General features: G+C 43.2%; 1 protein-coding gene across 1 annotated transcript in view; it reads right to left on the minus strand.

Moving 5' to 3' along the window:
* Positions 1–4,456: 4,456 nt before the first annotated feature.
* piwil2 (piwi-like RNA-mediated gene silencing 2) overlaps positions 4,457–18,718 on the minus strand; it is a gene marked incomplete at both ends in the record, with an annotated part of 37,425 nt that continues 23,163 nt past the window's right edge. The window contains 5 exons of the mRNA XM_084176381.1: positions 4,457–4,613; positions 4,823–4,930; positions 5,153–5,406; positions 16,207–16,312; positions 16,697–16,785. Of these exons, the coding sequence (XP_084032507.1) occupies positions 4,457–4,613; positions 4,823–4,930; positions 5,153–5,406; positions 16,207–16,312; positions 16,697–16,785 (714 nt within the window). The remainder of the gene's footprint in view (positions 4,614–4,822; positions 4,931–5,152; positions 5,407–16,206; positions 16,313–16,696; positions 16,786–18,718) is intronic.

The following is an 18,718-nucleotide window of genomic DNA, read 5'->3' on the forward strand; positions in this document are numbered from 1 at the left end:
AACAAAAACAGCCTTCGTCTTCTTCTTCTTCTTCTTATTCAGTGGGGTCTATCGGTGCTTGGCATCCAACGTTATGGTGCATTACCGCCACCTACTGTACTGGAGTGTGGGCCAGAGACAGGGATAAACTAAATCCTACCTGCCAGCCCTGTTGCTCTTAAAACAGATACAATATTTGAGACTATATCTAATGACGTTCTACTCAATATACTCTTTAAACTAATTTCCTGTAACGCCTTCTCCCTCATACTAGATCTCAGCCTCTATCTTTCCCTCTGATACTGCCCACACCATAGCAATACATGCTCCACAGTCTCTGTTTCCTGGCAACAATCACACTTTCCTGTTGGATGCTTTCCTATCACATTTAAGGTCTTATTCAACTGGCTGTGTCCCACCCTTAATATTGTAAAATTAGCCTCCTCTCTTCTGTCCCTTCCTGCCGTCCTCCCCGACTTTCCTCTGTATTTGAAATAAATGCCTGCCCTTAGTATCTCTATTCCACTGCTCCTGCCATCTCTGCACCATCACTGTCCATATCAGGCTTTTTGCCTCTGCCTTGCTCATTGAAACTACAACCTTGTTTAGCCAGTACATCAACTGCCTCATTCCCCTCCACCCCCACATGGGCTGGGACCCAAGTAAATCTTATCTGTATACTAATTTGTGTAATCCTGCAATGGGTTTGTAGCACCTCATAAAGCAGGTATTGTCTGCTACATGAGCTAAAGGACTGGAGACTCATCAACACTGCACATGAATCAGAGCAAATAACTACTCTGTCTGGCTTAACTTCCTCCACCCACTGCAAGGCCAACAGTATGGCCATCAGCTCCGCCATATATACAGCCAGATGATCTGTAATACGTTTCCTGACTGCCACCCCACATTCCTGCACTACAAATGCTGACCCAGTACGTCCTGTCCTTGAATCTTTTGAACCATCTGTGTAAATGGCCACAAAATCCTGATACACAGTATTCAGACGTCACCTCTTAAACAAATCAGATGGATCAACACCCTCCCTATCTTTCTGTAGTCTCTCCAACACTTCTAGATCAACTACTGGAGGCGGGAGTAGTCATGGTGGATTTACAGGAATAGCTACCGTTGGACTAAACTCCCTTCCATACAGTCCCAGCTCCTTCGCCTGGGTATTACCCACCCACCCAAGGTTTGTGTTCTGTCTTCGCTCATGTTCCCAGAATGCCTGTAAAATCCCTTTAGCAGGATGAGACACCCCATGTTCCTGTAGGTTGACCCAATAATTCATTGCCAGCTGCTGTCTCCTAATCTGCAATGGCATATCCCTCATCTCCACCTGTAGTGCAGACACTGGGGAGGTCCGAAACACCCCACTACATGTTCTAAGTCCTTGCCCCTGTATGACATCTAGCCTTTCCAATGAGGTCCGGGCTGCCGAACCATACGTTATACTGCCATAGTCTATTACAGATCAGATCAATGCAACATACATGGTTCTCAATGAGGAACGCCCAGCCCCCCACTCCTTCCCTGTCAGACAGCGTATCACATTTAGCACCTTCTTACACTTTCCCACCACTCTCTCGATGTGTTCTGCCCAGGTCAGTCTAGTGTCAAAGTATACCCCAAGGAACCTGAAGGCCCCCACCCTCTCCAAGTTTCTCTCATATAACCTCAAGCATACCTCATCTCCCACCTTCCTCCTGGTAAGGAACACTGTCAGTTTTCTCTACAGAGAACCTGAATCCCCACATGAATGCCCACCGCTCTACCTCATCAATTGCTTCCTGTACCTTCCTGACTATGTATGGCACATTTATTCCCCTCTTCCATAAGGCCCCATCATCTGCAAATAATGACCTCTCAATATCCGTCTGTACCTGAGAGTAAACATCATTGATCATGATTGAGAACAACAGAGGACCAATCACACTCCCCTGTGGTGTACCATTATCCACCAGGTAGCTGCCTCACAGACTTCCCCACCCTCACCTGGATAGACCTTCCAAACAAGAAATCCTTTATCCAGTTGTACATTCTTCCCCCTACCCTCATAATATCAAGCTTGATTAACAACCCCTCCTTGCACATCATATCGTACGCCTTCCCCACATCAAAAAAGACAGCTTCAACAGTCTCCTTGTTCACCTGAGCCTGCCTGACCTCTGCTTCTAAGCAGAGCACTGGGTCCATAGTTCCCCTATCCTTCCTGAACACACTCTGATGTGGCGATACTAGCCCCCTGCTCTCCAGGAAGAAAGTTAGCCTCTCCGTAATCATACATTTGATAATTTTTCATACATGTGATGTTAAAGCTATTGGCCGATAGCTTGTTGGCCTCGTTGGGTCCTTCCCTGGCTTCCGGATTGGTACCACTACTGACTCCTTCCAGCTGCCTGGTAGTTTCCCCTCCTCCCACACTGTTGAGCAACACCAATACCTTATCCAATCACTAAGATGGGCCAACGTAACATAGCACACCTCATCTTTCCCAGGTGAAGTTAACCCAGCCTTACCTATTGCCCTTTACACATCTGCCATGGTAAATGGTGCATTCAACACATTATTTACATCCTCCCTCCGGCCTACTGTGCATACTTTGGGGTAATGATCACTCCCTACTGTCGACTTCTCCCACTCAGATTCCTGCCATTGCACTAGATACCAGAGTGAGGTCCAAGGCAGACTCTTTCCCTGTGGCTACATCAATCCTGGTCCCTCCGCCATCATTCAGGCACACCAGACCTTTAATTTCTATCAGATTTTCCATCACATGGCCATTTCCATCCATCCGTTCCGTCCCCCCACCCCCCCGTGTTGTGGGCATTAAAATAACAAACACAGCCTTTAGAGTTCCTGAGACTTATTCGTGCTTCCGGTTATTCAATGACAGCTTCTCTCCTCTAGCTTTATTTATTACATTTTAGTCATTTAACAGACGCTCTTATCCAGAGCGACTTACAGTTAGTGAGTGCATACATTTTCATACTGGCCCCCGTGGGAAACGAACCCACAACCCTGGCATTGCAAGCGCCATGCTCTACCAACTGAGCTACAGGGGACTTTATCATCTGTCAATGTGAAAGACTCCCATGTTCTTGCTGGTAACTTACCAAGCGAGAACCTTTTGGCATTATGGCAAACTTTGTTGATTGTTCTAGTCTGTGCCTAGTGGCCTATACAACTACAGAGAAGGGACAGCACATCTACTGGACTATCGAGTCAATTTAAATGGAAAGCTTTCTGATCACTTGGACACGCAGCACATTTGGGGAATAGCCCCACAAACATTCTGGAAAAAAAGACAAGACTAACAAGTTAAGAAACCCTTTCCCATCCACACCAGTTTTATTTCCAACAGCAATGTATCTGGAGCAACAAAACAGAGGACAACACAAATAAAACCCACTATTGTTGTAATAAATTAAAACAGACTTGAATTTCACACTATCCCAAATAAAATCTCCTCTGGTCTCTGTGGGTCATGCAAACAGTGGAAAACTGGCTCTTTTTTGTTTTATAAACATTTGTTCCTATTCCTCAAAGCACTGAAAACAGCTATATTTCTTAACTCTTACAAAATGTTAGCCATGTAAAACCAAACCTCAGCGGCAGAGTGAAAGCTTGTGTCTGAGGGCGTGCAAAAGCTGCTGTTTAGCAGTAATCAGTAGCCATAATCAGGATCTTTGACTAACCTCTACTCAATACTTTCTTCGTTCTCGAGTGTGTTTTCTTAACTCCCATGGCTAGTTGCAGGGGGAACATGGGAATTTAGAAAATCCTTCGTCATTAAATTGAATCATTTTTTGCTCGATGAAGTAGTCCAAAAATGTATACGCCGCCATCTTAAAATGTATCATTGTCTTCACTCATTGACAATAATAATCCAACATTGTTGGATTACTTCACGGAGCAAAAATAGATTGCATTTAATAACAGAGCATTTTCTAAATTCCAACATACCACCTGCAATGGGACACAAAGTTTCAAAGACAACAGTGCCTTTCGAATAGAGAACGAAGAATGTACCGCCAAGTAAAGGTTGGTCGAAATCTTGCTGATTACGGCTAAACAGGAGTCTCGTATCAACGGCCATCACAAGCTAATTATATTAATTAGCTAATCATGACATTCTTGATTTCATCAGCTAACATAATTTGTGATATATGGATTCAAGACAAGATTACCGGCACCTTTTCAAGAGCAACAGGCTCAACTCTCCACATGCATTGGGGGGGGGGGGGGTGTCTATGTCGGACAATGATTCATCTTACCATGAGAACACTGGCTGCTGAACAAAACAAAAATTTTGTTTTATCTGATCCAAAAGTCAATCTGAAAGCCTCCCCTTTTTCTAATTTATTTTCCTCCTTCCATTTTTCTTCTTCACGGCTTGCTCTGTTGCGACCTGTTAATTGTTCTGCAGACTGGTGTGCTCCTTCTAGGGGGGCTGAGGCTATGGAGGCACACATCAGAGGAAGTAGAGCTTGTCTGCCAGCTGGATAGCCGGCTCTGAGTGGAGGTACTGGCCCGACAGGAAGGCCAGTTTGTGGGCATACTTGCACGGCGCTGGCACTCGGATAGTCCCGGGCCAATTCCAGTACATGTGGCACATTTTGAAGGTCAGCCTGGAGTGAGACCCAGGATTAGATTGTGGTAACAAGGTTATATGTTAATGCTGCAAGAATGACAGGCTTTCATGTGACGCATCCACTCCACCCACCAATGTATAAAGTCAAAAATACCTGAGGTATTATGTAAACTAGCAGATACTATTTGGCCCTTACTGCCAACTAGAGATTTATGGTGGCATAATTCACTGTACGTTATACCTTACCTTTGCAAGTGGTCTGGGGAGAGGTTTGCTGTGTTGTAGACTGAGATGTAGTGTGTAGGCAGGCCACAGCCCTGTCGAATGTGATGCGCCATCAGGTAGAAGTCAACCCTGGGGAGAGAAAAATAAATCATTTGATAAATGACTGGAGGTCATGACTGGATGTCTATGGGTATCTGCTAGTCATTGCGCTAATGCTAGTTAGCATTGGCTCACGAAACTACCTCCAACATAAAAATGGTATCGACGAGTTCATCTGACTTTGGGGAAGTAGATAAAGGGCCTCATTGCCACAATCCTGAAGTATCCCTTAAAGACAGAGCCAGGATTCACCATTCCCTGTTGGTGACTGTGTGGTCCAGGACAGTTCCTGGCGGAGGTGTTCCAAAGCGGCCTCCGGAGCAGGAGTACAGGTTGGTGCTGGAGCGTTTCTGTACCACGATGAACACCAGCTTGGGCTCATAGTTAGGGAACGTCTCGAAACACTTCAGCAGCTGAGGGATCTCATACAGCTCCACTGTCTTCAGCTGGCCGTCAGACACACCGTCCCGGTATACCACAATCTTCTCCGGGAAGTTATGGTTCACCTGGAAAAACATTACACATATAAATCATGACTTATTTTTGTAAGCCACTAACACACACACACATATATATATTATATATATATATATATATATATATACACACACACACACACATACATACATACATACAGTGGGGAGAACAAGTATTTGATACACTGCCGATTTTCCTACTTACAAAGCATGTAGAGGTCTGTAATTTTTATCATAGGTACACTTCAACTGTGAGAGACGGAATCTAAAACAAAAATCCAGAAAATCACATTGTATGATTTTTAAGTAATTAATTTGCATTTTATTGGATGACATAAGTATTTGATACATCAGAAAAGCAGAACTTTATATTTGGTACAGAAACCTTTGTTTGCAATTACAGAGATCATACGTTTCCTGTAGGTCTTGACCAGGTTTGCACACACTGCAGCAGGGATTTTGGCCCACTCCTCCATACCGACCTTCTCCAGATCCTTCAGGTTTCGGGGCTGTCGCTGGGCAATACGGACTTTCAGCTCCCTCCAAAGATTTTCTATTGGGTTCAGGTCTGGAGACTGGCTAGGCCACTCCAGGACCTTGAGATGCTTCTTACGGAGCCACTCCTTAGTTGCCCTGGCTGTGTGTTTCGGGTTGTTGTCATGCTGGAAGACCCAGCCACGATCCATCTTCAATGCTCTTACTGAGGGAAGGAGGTTGTTGGCCAAGATCTCGCGATACATGGCCCCATCCATCCTCCCCTCAATACGGTGCAGTCGTCCTGTCCCCTTTGCAGAAAAGCATCCCCAAAGAATTATGTTTCCACCTCCATGCTTCACGGTTGGAATGGTGTTCTTGGGGTTGTACTCATCCTTCTTCTTCCTCCAAACACGGCGAGTGGAGTTTAGACCAAAAAGCTCAATTTGTGTCTCATCAGACCACATGACCTTCTCCCATTCCTCCTCTGGATCATCCAGATGGTCATTGGCAAACTGGATTTTCACAGTTGAAGTGTACCTATGATAAAAATTACAGACCTCTACATGCTTTGTAAGTAGGAAAACATGCAAAATCGGCAGTGTATCAAATACTTGTTCTCCCCACTGTATACACACACACACACACATACACATATATATAAATACATACACACACACACACACATATATATACACATACAGTTGAAGTTGGAAGTTTACAAACACTTAGGTTCGAGTCATTAAACCTAGTTTTTCAACCACTCCACAAATTTCTCGTTAAACTATAGTTTTGGCAAGTCGGTTAGGACATCTACTTTGTGCATGACACAAGTAATTATTTCAGCAAATGTTTACAGATAGATTATTTCACTTATAATTCACTGTATCACAATTCTAGTGGGTCAGAAGTTTACATACACTAAGTTGACTGTGCCTTTAAACAGCTTGGAAAATTCCAGAAAATTATGTAATGGCTTTAGAAGCTTCTGATAGGCTAATTGACATAATATGAGTCAATTGGAGGTGTACCTGTGGATGTATTTCAAGGCCTACCTTCAAACAAAGTGTCTCTTTGCTTGACATCATGAGAAAACCAAAAGAAATCAGCCAAAACCTCAGAAAAAAAATTGTAGACCTCCACACGTCTGGTTCATCCTTGGGAGCAATTTCCAAACACCCGAAGGTACCACGTTCATCTGTACAAACAATAGTGCGCAAGTATAAACACCATGGGACCACGCAGCAGTCATACCGCTCAGGAAGGTGACGCGTTCTGTCTCCTAGAGATGAACGTACTTTGGTGCGAAAAGTGCAAATCAATCCAAGAACATCAAAGGACCTTGTGAAGATGCTGGAGGAAACAGGTACAAAAGTATCTATATCCACAGTAAAACGAGTCCTACAATCGACATAACCTGAAAGGCCGCTCAGCAAGGAAGAAGCCACTGCTCCAAAACTGCCATAAAAAGCCAGACTACGGTTTGCAACTGCACATGGGGACAAAGATCGTACTTTTTGGAGAAATGTCCTCTGGTCTGATGAAACAAAAATAGAACTGTTTGGCCATAATGACCATCGTTATGTTTGGAGGAAAAAGGGGGTGCCTTGCAAGCCGAAGAACACCATCCCAACCGTGAAGCACGGGGGTGGCAGCATCATGCTGTGGGGGTGCTTTGCTGCAGGAGGGATTGGTGCACTTCACAAAATAGATGGGATCATGAGGAAGGAAAATTATGTGGATATATTGAAGCAACATCTCAAGACATCAGTCAGGAAGTTAAAGCATGGTCGCAAATCGGTCTTCCAAATGGACAATGACCCCAAGCATACTTCCAAAGTTGTGGCAAAGTCAAGGTATTGGAGTAGCCATCACAAAGACCTGACCTCAATCCTATAGAAAATCTGAGGAAAGAACTGAAAAAGCATGTGCGAGCAAGGAGGCCTACAAACCTGACTCAGTTACACCAGCTCTGTCAGGAGGAATGGGCCAAAATTCACCCAACTTATTGTGGGAAGCTAGTGGAAGGCTACCCGAAATGTTTGACCCAAGTTAAACAATTTAAAGGCAATGCTACCAAATACTAATTGAGTGTATGTAAACTTCTGACCCACTGGGAATGTGATGAAATAAATAAAAGCTGAAATAAATAATTCTCTCTACTATTATTCTGACATTTCACATTCTTCAAATAAAGTGGTGATCCTAACTGACCTAAAACAGGGAAGTTTTACTAGGATTAAATGTCAATTTCAAAACTGAAATTAAATGTATGTGGCTAAGGTGTATGTAAACTTCTGACTTCAACTGTATATATACACATATATACAGTGGGGAAAAAACGTATTTAGTCAGCCACCAATTGTGCAAGTTCTCCCACTTAAAAAGATGAGAGAGGCCTGTAATTTTCATAATAGGTACACGTCAACTATGACAGACAAATTGAGAATTTTTTTTCCAGAAAATCACATTGTAGGATTTTTAATGAATTTATTTGCAAATTATGGTGGAAAATAAGTATTTGGTCACCTACAAACAAGCAAGATTTCTGGCTCTCACAGACCTGTAACTTCTTCTTTAAGAGGCTCCTCTGTCCTCCACTCGTTACCTGTATTAATGGCACCTGTTTGAACTTGTTATCAGTATAAAAGACACCTGTCCACAACCTCAAACAGTCACACTCCAAACTCCACTATGGCCAAGACCAAAGAGCTGTCAAAGGACACCAGAAACAAAATTGTAGACCTGCACCAGGCTGGGAAGACTGAATCTGCAATAGGTAAGCAGCTTGGTTTGAAGAAATCAACTGTGGGAGCAATTATTAGGAAATGGAAGACATACAAGACCACTGATAATCTCCCTCGATCTGGGGCTCCACGCAAGATCTCACCCCGTGGGGTCAAAATGATCACAAGAACGGTGAGCAAAAATCCCAGAACCACACGGGGGGACCTAGTGAATGACCTGCAGAGAGCTGGGACCAAAGTAACAAAGCCTACCATCAGTAACACACTACGCCGCCAGAGACTCAAATCCTGCAGTGCCAGACGTGTCCCCCTGCTTAAGCCAGTACATGTCCAGGCCCGTCTGAAGTTTGCTAGAGTGCATTTGGATGATCCAGAAGAGGATTGGGAGAATGTCATATGGTCAGATGAAACCAAAATATAACTTTTTGGTAAAAACTCAACTCGTCGTGTTTGGAGGACAAAGAATGCTGAGTTGCATCCAAAGAACACCATACCTACTGTGAAGCATGGGGGTGAAAACATCATGCTTTGGGGCTGTTTTTCTGCATAGGGACCAGGACGACTGATCTGTGTAAAGGAAATAATGAATGGGGCCATGTATTGTGAGATTTTGAGTGAAAACCTCCTTCCATCAGCAAGGGCATTGAAGATGAAACGTGGCTGGGTCTTTCAGCATGACAATGATCCCAAACACACCGCCCGGGCAACGAAGGAGTGGCTTCGTAAGAAGCATTTCAAGGTCCTGGAGTGGTCTAGCCAGTCTCCAGATCTCAACCCCATAGAAAATCTTTGGAGGGAGTTGAAAGTCTGTGTTGCCCAGCGACAGCCACAAAACATCACTGCTCTAGAGTAGATCTGCATGGAGGAATGGGCCAAAATACCAGAAACAATGAGTGAAAACCTTGTGAAGACTTACAGAAAACGTTTGACCTGTGTCATTGCCAACAAAGGGTATATAACAAAGTATTGAGAAACTTTTGTTATTGACCAAATACTTATTTTCCACCATAATTTGCAAATAAATTCATAAAAAATCCTACAATGTGATTTTCTTGATATTTTATTCTCATTTTGTCTGTCATAGTTGACGTGTACCTATGATAGAAATTACAGGCCTCTCTCATCTTTTTAAGTGGGAGAACTTGCACAATTGGTGGCTGACTAAATACTTTTTTCCCCCACTGTACATACATAAAAAAATGTTTTATCACTAGCATATGGGTCTTTCTATAAAACTAGGGTAACAGTGAGGATTTCCTACACTGGACAACTAATTATACAGTAGCTGTTGATAAGTCATTGATAATAATCAGCAATTTTTTTTCATGTCATTACATTAAGATATAACGGGGATCATAAGATCACGAGTTGATTTAAAACCGGTTTAATCCTTTATCATGGATGGTGTCTTGACGGATTTGTCCAAAATGGTATAACATAAAATATTACTTTTCTGTCCTTGCATTTATGGCAGTGTAAGTTGTCTTTATATCATATATTAAGCATTAATCAGTTAAATTAGACATTGAACTTGAACCCTGTAAGAATCCTGGATCTAGCTGTTGGACAGTTTTTTGTATAGAGATCGCAGAAATGCAGTGTAACTACGTAACATTGTGTCTAATGTCAAATCAAATCAAATGTTATTGGTCACATACACGTGTTTAGCAGATGTTATTGCGGGTGTAACGAAATGCTTGTGCATCTAGCTCCGACAGTGCAGTAATATCTAACAATTTCACAACATATACCCAATACACACAAATCTAAGTAAGGAATGAATTAAGAATATATACATATATGGACAAGCGATGTTAGAGCGGCATGGACTAAGATACAGTAGAATAGTATAGAATACAGCATATACATATGAGATGAGTAATGCAAGATATGTAAACATTATTAAAGTGGCTATAGTTCCATTTCTTAAAGTAGCTAGAGATTTCTAGTCTATGTCTATAGGCAGCAGCCTCTAATGCGCTAGTGATGGCTGTTTAACAGTCTGATGGCCTTGAGATAGAAGCTGTTCTTCAGTCTCTCGGTCCCAGCTTTGATGCACCTGTACTGACCTGCCTTCCGGATGATAGCTTTTTGTCCTTCCTGTGACATCGGGTGCTGTAGGTGTCCTGGTGGGCGGGTAGTTTGCCCCCGGTAATCCGTTGTGCAGACCACACCACCCTCTGGAGAGCCTTGCGGTTGCGGGCGGTGCAGTTTCCGTACCAGGCGGTGATACAGCCCGACAGGATGCTCTCAATTGTGCATCTGTAAAAGTTTGTGATGGTTTTAGGTGCCAAGACAAATTTCTTTAGCCTCCTGAGGTTGAAGAGGCTCTGTTGCGGCTTCTTCACCACACTGTCTGCGTGGGTGGACCATTTCAGTTTGTCAGTGATGTGTACGCCAAGGAACTTGAAGCTTTACACCTTCTGCACTGCAGTCCCGTCGATGTGGATATGGGGGTGCACCCTCTGCTGTTTCCTGAAGTCCATGATCATCTCCTTTGTTTTGTTGACGTTGAGTGAGAAGTTATTTTTCTGGCACCACACTCCCAGAGCCCTCACCTCCTCCCTGTAGGCTGTCTCGTCATTGTTGGTAATCAAGCCTACTACTGTTGTGTCGTACAGGAGTGGGCTGAGCACGCACCCTTGTGGGGCCCCAGTGTTGAGGATCAGCTAAGTGGAGGTGTTGTTTCCTACCTTCACCACCTGGGGGCGGCCCGTCAGGAAGTTCAGGACCCAGTTGCACAGGGCGGGGTTCAGACACAGGGCCTCGAGCTTAACGATGAGCTTGGAGGGTACTATGGTGTTGAATGCTGAGCTATAGTCAATGAACAGCATTCTTACATAGGTATTCCTCTTGTCCAGATGGGATAGGGCAGCGTGCAGAGTGACGGCGATTGCATCGTCTGTGGCTCTATTGGGGCGGTAAGCAAATTGAAGTGGGTCTAGGGTAGCAGGTAAGGTAGAGGTGATATGATCCTTGCCTAGTCTCTCAAAGCACTTCATGATGACAGGTGAGTGCTACGTGGCGATAGTCGTTTAGTTCAGTTACCTTTGCTTTCTTGGGTACAGGAATAATGGTGGCCATCTTGAAGCATGTGGGGACAGCAGACTGGGATAGAGAGATTGAATATGTCCGTAAATACACCAGCCAGCTGGTCTGCGCATGCTCTGAGGACGCGGCGCATTTTCATGGGCACACAAATCCAAAATAATAAATGTGAATGCAAAATCGAATGCTCCTAAATGAAAGAGTCACCTTACCTTCATACTTAAAACCTACATCGAAACTGTCATGAATGTGGTTCTTCAATTATGCATAATACTTGTTGGAGGCGCATTTGGTGTCCAGCTGATTAGTTACGCCGTGAAATGTACACCCATCTGATCAAGGAAGGAATTTTCCAGAATGACAGTCAAGTGACGAACAGCTATTGTGATAGTGCATGCGATGCAACAACAGTCCAAGTGCTGTTTCACGAGGAACGTCCAGAACATTTGTGTCTCATTCGTTATGCCGGTGAAGACAGTTGTGCCTGGATCCACGTTGGATCTAATATCCCTAGCGAATTGATGTTGATCATCAGGTTGTTTCTGCTTCATTTACAGCAGGGTCTCAGATTTAACAGAAAGCAGCAAGGTAATGTGTTCATGTTTTCGTGCCTCGGATTGGACACAGTCTACAGTGCGCAATTATGTAGGAAAGACTATTGCGCAACACCCAACGCTTTTCCTATTAATTATTCTGGATATAATGACAACAAATTACATAGCCTAGTGGACCTATTCACAATATGATCTGGTAATGAAATAACATGACAAATAAATTTAGTTTTCCATGTTACAGCTGCAATTGAAGTAGTCTAATTGAACCTGAAATTGGAGCACAGAAATGCAAGTACTGGAATAGGCCTACCTTCAATTTGGTGCTTGAAAAGTTATTGTAATTATTATAGTCAATTTATAAGTTCTCCTGCTCCCTTTTTGAAATATTTTTTATCCGTTTTTGTGAGCAATGCGGCTAGTTTAATTTGCTTCCCACCGCTTCAATTGAAGGGCGTTGCACTACATTTTACATTTGTACATTTTAGTCATTTAGCAGACGCTCTTATCCAGAGCGACTTACATTTAGTGAGTGCATACATTTTTATTTAGGAAAATGTCATACTGGCCCCCCGTGGGAAACGAACCCACAACCCTGGCGTTGCAAGCGCCATGCTCTACCAACTGAGCTACACGGGGCCACTACTCTGTTGCGGTAAAACCACGTGCGGTTATTATGAGGAAGACAACATCTAATGTTGGCTTCAACTTGGCTTTCCATACAAATCTTTCCATTAACAAAGGAACCTGTTTTTTGGTCACTTAATCATTATAAAAAAGCGATGGTGAGATTCAAATTGTGAGATTTATGCTACCGCTATTCACGGCTTTATTTTGTGTGCCTGCGTCGGCCACATAGGATACAGAAAAATCGCCATGCACACATGTAATCTATTTAGTCAGGCAATGTCCACATTATTCTCCCATATTTTAGAATGTAATAATACTTTCAACATCAATGCATTGGCAAGGTCTAAACAATTCATTATTCTTAAAGTGGTAACAGCCTACGTTTTTGACACTTTCTGCATGCATTTTGGGGGTTCTATATTTAAGCATTAAGGCACAAGGTGTGGTATATGGCCAATATACCACGGCTAAGGGCTGCTCTTAAGCACGACGCAACGAGGAGTGCCTGGATACAGCCCTTAGCCGTGGTATATTGGCCATATACCACAAACCCCCGATGTGCCTTATTGCTATTATAAACTGGTTACCAACGTAATTAGAGCAGTAAAAATAAATATGTAATTCCCGTGGTATACGGTCTGATATACCACAGCTGTCAGCCAATCAGCATTCAGGGCTCGAACCACCCAGTTTATAATAGGCCCTATATGTAATTTAATTAACTTATTTTTTTTTTCTTATCCAGAGCGACTTACAGGAGCAATTAGGGTTAAGTGCCTTGCTCAAGGGCACCGACAGATTTTCATCTAGTCGGCTCGGAGATTAGAACCAGCGACCTTTCGGTTACTGGCACAACGCTCTTAACCACTAAGCTACCTGCCGCCCTGTACAATTATATAATTGTATAACTTTATACAACAGGTGGGTCAAATCCTGAATGCTGATTGGTTAAAACCGCATTCCAGCCAGTGTCTATTCCACAAGTTACCACCGGCTAAATTAAGTAATGAACGTGTCGGGAGTCGGGACGAGACAGACAGACAGGCAGGCAGCGTTTCTCAACCAGTCGAAATCATGAATCAGCTGGTAAAACGAAACGACGTGCAGCTAGTTTGCGGTCTTTCCAGCTTCAGTTTGAAGTGATTGTGTTAGTTGTGTTGTTGGCTAGCTCTTCTGAACAACAGTGTCCTGACGAGTGAGCACATTTTCTATGCCAGGCGAAATCGCGCCTCATTAAAAAATTGTTATGGATGTATCCAAATAAATGTCACTAGAAAACAGCTTACACAAATGCAAATGCAGCTACTTTGCGGTTATGCTGGCTGCACTTTTTGACGTGACTGTAAATTAGCCGTAGTTGGCTAGCTAGCAAGCAAGGGATATGAACGTTGCCAGCCAGTATGGCAATGGAACATTTAGAATGAACAACGTCCATAGACACAGAACAAAAAGACTGAACGACTGGGTCGCGTCTCTGGCAACCGAACCGATAGAACGAACGACCAGCTGGCTTGGGGGGTAGCAACCCTAGATTTGTGTCGGGACTATATCTTATGGAAGGATGAATAAATTCATCAAAATAACGTCAATGAAAATATGTCAATCATTATTTGAATATGTTGGTAACCCGTTGTATAAAAGTGATGATGCCCTCGAAGCCGGTGTTTGGAGGCTATATTGGCACGGTTTGCCGGCCCTTAACTTCGTCTCGGCCCTAACAACACCCATGCCAATATATCCTCTAAACACTGGCTTCCAGGGCATTATCACTTAATTGAGGTCCTTGAAAATTAAGTGCTTGAAAAAGTCCCTGAAAGTCCTTGAATTTGACTTGCCAATGAACCCTGCTTAAAATGATATATAGTCCTATGTTGTTGTATAGGTGGAGTTATGGGTCAATTTTCATATATTCACTTTTATTCCTCTAAGTACACACGTGGAACTGCATGAAAATCCATTTCAATTAACAGGTGTACCTTGTTAAAAGTTAATTTGTGGAATTTCTTTCCTTCTTAATGCGTTTGAGCCAATCAGTAGTGTTGTGACAAGGTAGGGATGGTAAACAGAAGATGGTATTTTGCCAAATAGGTCTAAGTCCATATTAAGAACAGCTCAAATAAGCAAAGAGAAACAACAGTCCATCATTACTTTGAGACTTGAAGGTCAGTCAATGCGGAACATTTCAAGAACTTTTAACGTTTCTTCAAGTGCAGTCGCAAAAACCATCAAGTGCTATGACGAAACTGACTCTCATGAGGACCGCCACAGGAAAGGAAGACCCAGAGTTACCTCTGCTGCAGAGGAAAAGTTCATTAGAGTTACCAGCCTCAGAAATCTGCAATTAACTGCACCTCAGATTGCAGCCCAAATGAATGCTTCAGAGTTCAAGTAACAGACACATCTCAACTGTTCAGAGGAGACTGCGTGAATCAGGCCTTCATGGTCGAATTGCTGCAAAGAAACCACTTCTAAAGGACACCAATAAGAAGAAGAGACTTGCTTGGCCCAAGAAACACGAAATCTGTCCTTTGGTCCGATGAGTCCAAATTTGAGATTTTTGGTTCCAACCACCGTGTCTTTGTGAGACGCAGAGTAGGTGAACGGATGATATCTGCATGTGTGGTTCCCACCATGAAGCATGGAGGAGGTGTGATAGTGTGGGGGTGCTTTGGTGGTGACACTGTCAGTGATTTATTTAGATTTCAAGGCACACTTAACCAGCATGGCTACCACAGCATGCTGCAGCGATACGCCATCCCATCTGGTTTGCACTTAGTGGGACTATCATTTGTTTTTCAACAGGACAATGACCCAAAACACACCTCCAGGCTGTGTAAGGGCTATTTGACCAAGAAGGAGAGTGATGGAGCGCTACATCAGATGACCTGGCCTCCACAATCACCCGACCTCAACCCAATTGAGATGGTTTGGGCTGAGTTGGACCGCAGAGTGAAGGAAAAGCAGCCAACAAGTGCTCAGCATATGTGGCAACACCTTCAAGACTGTTGGAAAAGCATTCCAGGTGACTACCTCATGAAGCTGATTGAGAGTCTGCCAAGAGTGTGCAACGCTGTCATCAAGGCAAAGGGTGGCTACTTTAAAGAATCTCAAATATATTTGGATTTGTTTAACACATTTTTGGTTACTACATGATTCCATTTGTGTTATTTCATAGTTCTGATGTCTTCGCTATAATTCTACAATGTAGAAAATAGTACAAATAAAGAAAACCCCTTGAATGAGTAGGTGTGTCCAAACTTTTGACTGGTACTGAATATTTTAAATAAATCCCAGGCTGGGCTGAAAGGCCTTTAGTATGCTGTGTTAAAAATAAATAAAAGGCATCACAACTCATAGTAGGCCTATATTAAAATGGTCACCTCGTAGTATTTCTGCAGTGCAGCCAGCAGACACACCCTGAACCCATTGATGATCTCCTCATTGGGCATCTGGAAGGTCACTCTGGAGTACCACCTAGTCAGCAGGCTGGGGGAGGGGAGGAATAGGAGGAAATGTCATAGGTTGTATCCCAAATAACACCCTATTCCCTATATAGTGCACCCTTTGGGGCCTGGTAAAAGGTAGTGCACTACATAGGTTAGCCATCTAAAGCCCAAAAGGCTAGGGCTGGCTCTGACTGCATGTGTGGGTATGGATGTAGGTACGCAGACCCACGAGCCACTGTGTCCCCTCATCAGTTCATATTTTTTGTGGCCCCCACTCCCATCAAAGTTGCCCCATCCCTGATATAGGGAATAGGGTGCCATTTGGGATATATCCATAATTAAATCAGAAAAGCCATCAATTAAGATCTGTTAATTGCATTCACTAATATGTTACTGTGTGGTGTGTCTTTTAGGGGGCGTTCACCTGTTCAGGCTGGCGACGAAGCCCATGACTGATCTGTTCTTCTTGCTGGTGTCGTGATGGACGTCCACTCCAATCACCATCAGATGTTTCTGTTCAAACGTAGAGCAAAGACAGGTGCTAAAAATACTACACTAAAACAAACAAACAAATCTAACAGCTGGGTAAACCCATTTGAATTCAATCACTTTTTGACAACACCCTTTTGTGGTTTAATAGAAAAACAACCAAATTGGATGTTATACAGTGGGGGAAAAAAGTATTTAGTCAGCCACCAATTGTGCAAGTTCTCCCACTTAAAAAGATGAGAGAGGCCTGTAATTTTCATAATAGGTACACGTCAACTATGACAGACAAATTGAGAAAAAAAAATACAGAAAATCACATTGTAGGATTTGTAATGAATTTATTTGCAAATTATGGTGGAAAATAAGTATTTGGTCTCCTACAAACAAGCAAGATTTCTGGCTCTCACAGACCTGTAACTTTTTTTTTAAGAGGCTCCTCTGTCCTCCACTCGTTACCTTTATTAATGGCACCTGTCTGAACTTGTTATCAGTATAAAAGACACCTGTCCACAACCTCAAACAGTCACACTCCAAACTCCACTATGGCCAAGACCAAAGAGCTGTCAAAGGACACCAGAAACAAAATTGTAGACCTGCACCAGGCTGGGAAGACTGAATCTGCAATAGGTAAGCAGCTTGGTTTGAAGAAATCAAATGTGGGAGCAATTATTAGGAAATGGAAGACATACAAGACCACTGATAATCTCCCTCGATCTGGGGCTCCACGCAAGATCTCACCCAGTGGGGTCAAAATGATCACAAGAACGGTGAGCAAAAATCCCAGAACCACACGGGGGGACCTAGTGAATGACCTGCAGAGAGCTGGGACCAAAGTAACAAAGCCTACCATCAGTAACACACTACGCCGCCAGGGACTCAAATCCTGCAGTGCCAGACGTGTCCCCCTGCTTAAGCCAGTACATGTCCAGGCCCGTCTGAAGTTTGCTAGAGTGCATTTGGATGATCCAGAAGAGGATTGGGAGAATGTCATATGGTCAGATGAAACCAAAATATAACTTTTTGGTAAAAAGTCAACTCGTCGTGTTTGGAGGACAAAGAATGCTGAGTTGCATCCAAAGAACACCATACCTACTGTGAAGCATGGGGGTAGAAACATCATGCTTTGGGGCTGTTTTTCTGCATAGGGACCAGGACGACTGATCCGTGTAAAGGAAAGAATGAATGGAGCCATGTATCGTGAGATTTTGAGTGAAAACCTCCTTCCATCAGCAAGGGCATTGAAGGTGAAACGTGGCTGGGTCTTGCAGCATGACAATGATCCCAAACACACCGCCCGGGCAACGAAGGAGTGGCTTCGTAAGAAGCATTTCAAGGTCCTGGAGTGGCCTAGCCAGTCTCCAGATCTCAACCCCATAGAAAATCTTTGGAGGGAGTTGAAAGTCTGTGTTGCCCAGCGACAGCCCCAAAACATCACTGCTCTAGAGGAGATCTGCATGGAGGAATGGGCCAAAATACCAGCAACAGTGTGTGAAAACCTTGTAAAGACTTACAGAAAACATTTGACCTGTGTCATTGCCAACAAAGGGTATATAACAAAGTATTGAGAAACTTTTGTTATTGACCAAATAAATTCATTACAAATCCTACAATGTGATTTTCAGGATTATTTTTTCTCATTTTGTCTGTCATAGTTGACGTGTACCTATGATGAAAATTACAGGCCTCTCTCATCTTTTTAAGTGGGAGAACTTGCACAATTGGTGGCTGACTAAATACTTTTTTTCCCCACTGTAAGTCCACAACAATGCTTAAACCACATCAGGAGACCACTTTTGAGGTTAAGGTTAAGACATTTCGATTTTTGGGTGTAGTTACACTTTAAATTAACTGCGCACCAGCCAGAGACCGTTGTTTGGTTAGCAATGTTACCGATGTTTCTGTAGCACTCATGTGATTGCAGAGTTTGCTAAACAAATGGCAAATGGATTGATGCAAA

Source organism: Coregonus lavaretus (genome assembly GCF_964263955.1).
Source record: "Coregonus lavaretus genome assembly, chromosome: 14".
Classification (NCBI taxonomy): domain Eukaryota; kingdom Metazoa; phylum Chordata; class Actinopteri; order Salmoniformes; family Salmonidae; genus Coregonus; species Coregonus lavaretus.